The 6,741-nt window shown below is 64.1% G+C and overlaps 1 protein-coding gene across 2 annotated transcripts; it reads right to left on the bottom strand.

Moving 5' to 3' along the window:
• Positions 1-111: 111 nt before the first annotated feature.
• On the bottom strand, positions 112-6,121 carry GNB2 (G protein subunit beta 2). Of its 2 annotated transcripts, XM_030797276.1 has the most exons (10): positions 5,359-5,733; positions 2,951-3,096; positions 2,700-2,738; positions 2,475-2,581; positions 1,861-1,924; positions 1,616-1,778; positions 1,459-1,525; positions 978-1,179; positions 669-885; positions 112-587 (listed from the first exon to the last, which is right to left on the bottom strand). In XM_030797276.1, the coding sequence occupies exons 2-10, from the start codon at positions 3,005-3,007 to the stop codon at positions 481-483; spliced, it is 1,023 nt and encodes a 340-aa protein (XP_030653136.1). In that variant the 5' UTR covers positions 3,008-3,096; positions 5,359-5,733; the 3' UTR covers positions 112-480. The 2 variants fall into 2 exon arrangements, with proteins under 2 accessions (XP_030653136.1, XP_030653135.1); XM_030797275.1 differs by lacking the exon at positions 2,951-3,096 and having other exon boundaries at positions 5,359-6,121.
• Between the last annotated feature and the right edge of the window lie 620 nt (positions 6,122-6,741).

The raw sequence follows: 6,741 nt of genomic DNA, 5'->3' as shown, positions 1-6,741 counted from the left end.
CCCCAGCCCCAGCTGCCTGGCAGGCCCCATACCCTCCCCACCACCCACCCCCTCAGCAGCCCTCAGGCAACAAAGTCCAGAAACAAGGAGAACACAAGGGCAGAGACCAGGTACAGAGTTGGAATTGGCTCCTTTATGGAAAAACTGAAAATATAATAAAAATTAAAATAAAACCAGTTTTAAAAAAGCCAGCCCCTGGGGTTTCCACCTCCTGCCTCTGGCCCTCCAGAGGGGTGAGGCCCCAACCCCAGGGCAGCAGAAGGATGAGGGCCTCCTGCCCCTCCTTTTCCCCCATTCCATCCCCTTCTTATCTCCACAGTGGGGGCCCCGGGAGGAACCAAATCTGGGTGGGAGGGCAGGGACCCAAGGCCCCATGGCCCAGGGAAGGGGGCTGGGAGTGTGCCCAGCCCCGAAGCCCTGGCCTGTAGTGTGGGCGTGGGCAGGGCCCCTCCCGGCCTGGGCCCAGCGGGGGTGGGGCCGTTAGTTCCAGATCTTGAGGAAGGAGTCCCAGGAGCCCGTGGCCACAGCCATGCCATCGTCGGTGACCCCAAGGCAGCTCACGCGGTTGTCGTGGCCAGCGAGGACCCCTGTGAAGAAGGGAGAAGTCAGAACCCATTTGGCCTGGGCTCCAGGTCCTCGCCCGCCCAGCCTGGGCCCCCAGCTATCACCTGCACGGTCGCCCTTCATGGCATCCCAGATGTTGCAGTTGAAGTCGTCGTAGCCAGCGAGCAGCAGCCGGCCGCTGCGCGAGAAGGCAACAGAGGTGATGCCACAGATGATGTTGTCATGGGAGTACATGAGGAGCTCCTGATCGGCCCGCAGGTCGAAGAGGCGGCACGTGGCGTCGTCAGAGCCGGTGGTGAAGGCGTAGCCGTTGGGGAAGAACTGCACGACACGAGACCGGGATGGGGTGAGGGTGAGGGGCAGGGCCGGGAGCCTGGTGGGGAGGGCCTGGCCCAGCTCGCCCCAGAACTCACAGCCACTGCATTGATGTCGGATTCGTGGCCGATGAAGGTCTGTCGGCACATGGAATCCCGCACGTCCCACAGCTTGATAGAGGCATCACAGGCGCCTGACACAAACGTGCGGCCATCGGGGGCCAGGGACAGGGACATCACATCCCCACTGTGTCCAGCAAAACCCACTGTCTGCTGGCCTGTCTCAATGTCCCACAGGGCACTAGAAAGGTGACAGGAAGAAGGAAAAGATAAGAGACAGGGCGAAGAACAGAGTCCCTGTTCTCCCCGCCCCACCACGTGAGCCCAATCCTGTGGAAGGGTCCGGGGAGGCTCTTGTCAGAGCCTTAGGTGGGGAGGGGATGCATCCCTCCCTGACCACCTTAGTGCCCACCAGGAGAGGGAGGCTACAGTGCATGCTGCGTGCTGAGCACTGGGACGGTGGCCCCTGAGGCAGGAAGTGTGGGTTTGCCCAGACTGCCCAGCCCTGGCAAAGCCTCACCAGGTGGTATCCCCAGAGCTGGTGATGATTTGGTTGTCATCCAGGAAGCGGCAACATGACAGGTACCCTGGGGAAGGAGCTGGTCAGCCAGGTCTCCACACAGAGGGCAGTGCACCCCCGACCCCAAAAAGGGCCCGAACTGGGCCAGGCCCCTCACCAGTGTGGCCAGGCAGCTCCCGGCTGACCCTGACATTGCCCTCGCGGGTCTTGAGGCTGTAGATGGAGCAGATGTTGTCCAACCCCCCACAGGCCACAAAGTTCCCTGAGGGCGCATAGGCACAGGTCATGACCCAGGAGGAGCGCAGCGGGATGGCGTGGACCTGCGGAGCAGGGGCAGCGCCGGGGTCAGAGCCAGCCAGGGCTCTGTGGCCCTGCCCAACCCCGCAGCCCGTGCCACCCTACCTTGTTGGTGGTGTAGCTGTCCCAGATGATGAGCTTCCCATCCTGGGAGGCGCTGACCAGCAGCCTGGTAGGAAACGGTGTAGGGAGAGCAGAAGGGTGGCATGAAAACAAGACACACCCCCTTCCCACTGGGTGGGAGAAGGTAGGGTCTCTCTCTGTTGTCCAGGCTGGAGTGCAGTGGCACCATCACAGCTCACTGCAGCCTGGAACTCCTAGGCTCAAGCGATCCTCCCACCTCAGCCTCCCCCGCATAGCTGGGACTACAAGGCGAGCACCACCACGCCCAGGTCATTTTTCAATTTTTAGTAGAGACAGGGTCTCACTATGTTGCACAGGCTGGTCTCAAACTCCTGAGCTCAAGTGATCCTGCCCTGGCCTCCCCATGTGCTGGGATTACAGGCGTGAGCCACCTGAGAGACAGTCTCCAGCTGCAGCCCACAAGTTCTCACCAGCATGATCCTGCCTGTCCATATCTGGCAGGCATGTCTGGCAGTCACCATTTTTCCAGACATACTCTGGGTATTCTGGTGGCCTGCTCACCCCGCCAGATCTGAGGCTGCTCCCACAGCCTGCTAGAAAGTCGGCCCACATTGCCAACCCACGCACAGACACACCTTGAGTCGGTCCCCCAGTGCATGGCATAGATCTTTGCCAGGTGCCCACGGAGGGTCCTCCGGGTCCTCATCTGGATTCTCCCCACTGGGTCCAGCCCAGCTGTGATCTGGAGATAGAGACCGAATGGGCTCGGGGAGGCCCAGGCAGCAGGACTGCAGAGAGCAGCGGCCTCTGATCCTTGCCCCTCCAACGCTAGTTACCCCCTGGCCACCAAGTGCCCTCACCTGGGTCAGTGTTGAGTCCCCACATGCTTTTCGGGCATCCTGTAGGGGATGGCAGAGCCAGAGAGACGCGAGAGAAGACAGGTTGGGGAGGAAAGGGAGAGAAGAGAACAGAAGACAGGAGTGGACAGGGTCAGATTCTGAGCCATTAAGGGGCCCTCCCTCCCCCTTCCCCCACCAACACCCTCACCCAACCCGGTCCAGGGCACGGGGCGGTATACACATGAATCGCCCGCCCCGCACCAGGCCCTCACCCGGATCTGGTTCCGGAGCTGCTCGGCCTCCTGTCTCAGTTGCTCCAGCTCACTCATGGCGCCGGGCCCGTGGGGCGGGGTTGGGGGCGGCTGGGGGCCGCGGGACGGGGGCTGGGGGAGGCAGCTCCTGGCCGCTGGCCCGAGGCCTGGGGGACGCAGGGCTGACGTCAGGCCCGAGGCCGCCGGGGAAGTGGGGAGAAAGGCGGGGTTGCAGCGCGGCCCGGAAGGGGTAAGCAAAGGGAGGGGGAAGGGGCGGCGCGGCCGCCGACCCCGGGCACAACCAGGGTCTCCGGCACCAGAGACGTCGCCGAGTAAGAGCCGACTTCCCCAATCTTCCTCCCGCCCCCCGGAAACGGAGCGGGAAGTGCAAGAGGAAGCGCAGGGGAAACCCCTCCCTCGGACACAGCCCGGGCAGGACACCCGCGGCAGGAACTGGGGGAGGGGGGGTGTCCCTTCGAAAACAGACCTGGCGTCTGCCCCAACCCGCACAGGCACCGCCCTCCAAGCACCTAATTTTAAAAGGGGCGGTGCCTCTTGAAATTCACCCCACAAGGCGCACACCCTCCACACACACCCCCAGCTTCGATGGTGGCGGGTGGGGGGGAGAGACCAGAGGGGAAAGCTGGGCTGTTCGTGGGGTTGCCTAGGCAACCGTCACCCGGACCGAGAGCACCTCATTGGTGAAATGCCCCCACCCTAGCCCCGTTGCCAAGGCAACCGCATCCACGGCAGAGACCTGTAGGGTGGGTGACCCCACCCCCGGCCCCATCGCCCCCGCCCGACCCAGCCTCCCGCCCTCCCCAGAACCGGTCCGGGTGGCTGTTTACAGGATTTGGGAAAAGCCGATTGGGCGCTAATAGGTTCTGGACGGCTCACCCCGGATAATCCCCGGTCCGGCTGCGCCCCATTAGCCGTACGCCGCGGGTGGGGGTGACAGCGGCGGGGAAGGCAGCCCCGAGCCGCTGCTCCCTCCAGCGCAGAGACCGCCCGCCCCGCCGCGCCCGCAGAAAGCCCGTGGGAGCCGCTCTCGAGTAATTACGGCTCCGCAACGAGGTCCCCGGCCCGGAGGCGCGGAGCTGCTCTCTCCCAGGCGCCGGCGGGCGGCCCCAGGCGGCCTGGCCCCGGCGCCCTGGACACCCGGGGGGCCCAGCCCGCAGGCTCGGCGCCCGGGCCCCAGGGGCCTGGCTGGCTCCGCTCCGGGAGCCTGAGTCCTTCCCCGCCCGCGGGACACCTGTGCGATCCGGCCGTACACACTGCACTTGGCCGGCCCAGGCGTCCCCCACCCAGCTCCCACTTCCCCCAGGCGCAGGGCGTTCCTCTTCCCCACTGACATTTCCCCTCCTTGTAAGTTCAGCTTTCTACGCCAGTGCCAAGGGGTGACCCTCAAAATCGGGGGTGGGGGGTGCGGGCAGAACTCCTTACTCTACCCAACCCCCAGGCCCGCACAAAGCCTCTTCCAGCTACTAGCAGCCCAGGCCTGGCGGCACCGCCGGAGGCCTAGGGCAGAAGGAAGCAGGGCTGGAGGAAGAACCCGGGGGCGGGGACGACGCTCTCAGTCCTCGGTCCCCATCACCCCCCAGGGCCCTCAGCAGCCCCCAGACTCTAGGGATATAGCAGCTGGGGCCCCACAGAGAAATGGGGGTGCCACCGCCTCCGCAGGTCTGGCGGGGCCCAGGAGAGGTGAAGGGAGGGTCCCTGGATCTGGCAGCTGGAAGGCGCGGGCTGGTGCGGCGCTGCGAAGCGCAGTGGGCCTGGCCCTCCAGCCCCCACGACCTCCATTTTGCCCAAAAGAAAGCTGGGCGGGGGGCGGGCGCAGGGCGCCTGGGAGCTGGGCTTGGGGTGAGGACCTGCAAAGGGAATAGGGCGCCGAGGGCTCCGGTTTCGGGGAGTGGGGCCAGAAACCACGGGCAGCACCCAAATCGGGGGGTAGGGCGGAGACGAAAGGAAGGGTGGCGCGCGGCCTTGCCTGCTTCTCCCCGATTTTGGAGTTGTGCAAGGCGAGAGCCGGCAGGGGTGCGACAGTGGAGGACACGAGGGGTGCTCCCCGGGGGCAGGCGGGAGGGTGGCGGTGGGGAAAGGGGGCGGGGCGGGGCCTAGAGGAAGCCCGGAATTTAGCCCCCCAACTTCCAAGGGAGCAAGGGGCAGTCGGGGCGGGGCTGGGCTGGGGTCTGGGGTCGGGCAAAAACTTCGCTGATGGTGCGGGGAAGCGCACGCACGGTGGGAGGCGAGGGTCCCCCCAGTTCCCCTTCCGGGTTTGGGAGCGACGGGGCCAGAAGGGAAGGGAAGGGAGGTCTGGGGAGTTACGTCCGCTCCCAGGAGGCCAGCCCGGGGAGACCGAAGGAAGAGAGGTTCCCCTGGGGGAAATTGGGGCTGGGGGGCGCGAGGATTCCTTTTGCCAGCGGAGGTACCTGTGGCGGTGGAACTCTGCGGCGGGGGTCGCTAGCGGAGCGCGGGTGGCGCTGTCTTCCTCCGCGGCGGAGGCGGCGGCGGCGGCGGCGCGGATGGATTTCCTCAGTGGCCCCAGCCCCGCCGCCAGCAATGCCTCCCCAGAGCGGAGGGATCCCGCCCGCCAGTGACGCGGCTGCCGCCGCCGCGCCCAGGACCCGGCTGGGCGAGACCAACTGCCTCGCACTTGGGGGAAGCCAGGAGACAAAACCCCACCGAGGGGGGCAAAGACGGGCCCAGTAGCTCCCAAGGATCTCACGCACGCTTTGTGGACGCAAACCGTACTCAAATAAAGGGTTTGCTTCACGGAAAGCAGTAAGACATCCCCCCTCTGGGACTGGAGGAGGTGGTACTGGCACATGAGGAGGGTGAGACCGCTCGCTGGTCACGTGATCAGCCTCCCGCCCCGCCTGGATTGGGTGGCCCAGACTGGGAAGGGGAGTTCGTCGCCCCAGTTCCCGGTTGGGCCACGCCCCGGCCCTGAGGAGGCCACGCCCCTCATCAGGGGGCGGAGCTAAAGCGACCTGGACGGGGCTCGCCTCGAGGCGGCTGGAAGAAGCAGCGCGATTCCGAGAAAGTCCCCGAGCGGGAGTTGGTAGGGGCTGATGCGGGCGCCCTGGGAATGTCATGAGAAGGGTCGTGTCCAGGCATTTCCTCAGCCTCGCCCACTGGGCCTTTGTAGACCCCCTTTCAGGGCTTGCCACTGAAATAACATTTATTGATTTCCACACTTTTTTTTTTTTGAGACGGAGTCTCGCGCTGTTGCCCAGGCTGGAGTGCTATCTCGACTCACTGCAACCTCCGCCTCCCGGGTTCAAGCGATTCTCATCCCTCATCCTCCTGAGTAGCTGGGACTACAGGCGTGTGCCACCACACCTGGCTAATTTTTTGTATTTTTAGTAGAGACGGGTTTCACGGTGTTAGCCAGGATGGTCTCGATTTCCTGACCTCGTGATCTGCCTGTCTCGGCCCCCCAAAGTGCTGGGATTCCAGGCATGAGCCACAGCGCCTGGCCCCACACTTATTTTTTAATTGCAGTACAGTGACGTGGTTGTAGGTCACTGCCACCTCAATCTCCTGGGCTCAGGTGATCTTCCTGCCTCACCCTCCCTAGTACCTGGGACCACAGGTGTGCCCCAGCCACCATGCCCAGCTAATTTTTAAATTTTTGGTAGACGTGGGGTCTCGCTATGCTGCCCAGGCTGACATATGTTAAGTCTCACAATACTGGGAAATTAAGTGCTAACATTCTCCCCATTTTTTTTTTCTTTTTCTTTTCTTTTTTTTTTTTTTTTTTGGAGACAGGGTCTCACTCTGTCGCCCAGGCTGAAGTGCAGTGGCATGAC

The sequence above is a fragment of the Nomascus leucogenys genome, chromosome 17 (assembly GCF_006542625.1).
Source record: "Nomascus leucogenys isolate Asia chromosome 17, Asia_NLE_v1, whole genome shotgun sequence".
Classification (NCBI taxonomy): Eukaryota; Metazoa; Chordata; class Mammalia; order Primates; family Hylobatidae; genus Nomascus; species Nomascus leucogenys.
Note: the sequence above shows the minus strand (reverse complement) of the source record. Positions and strands in the feature narration are given on the sequence as shown.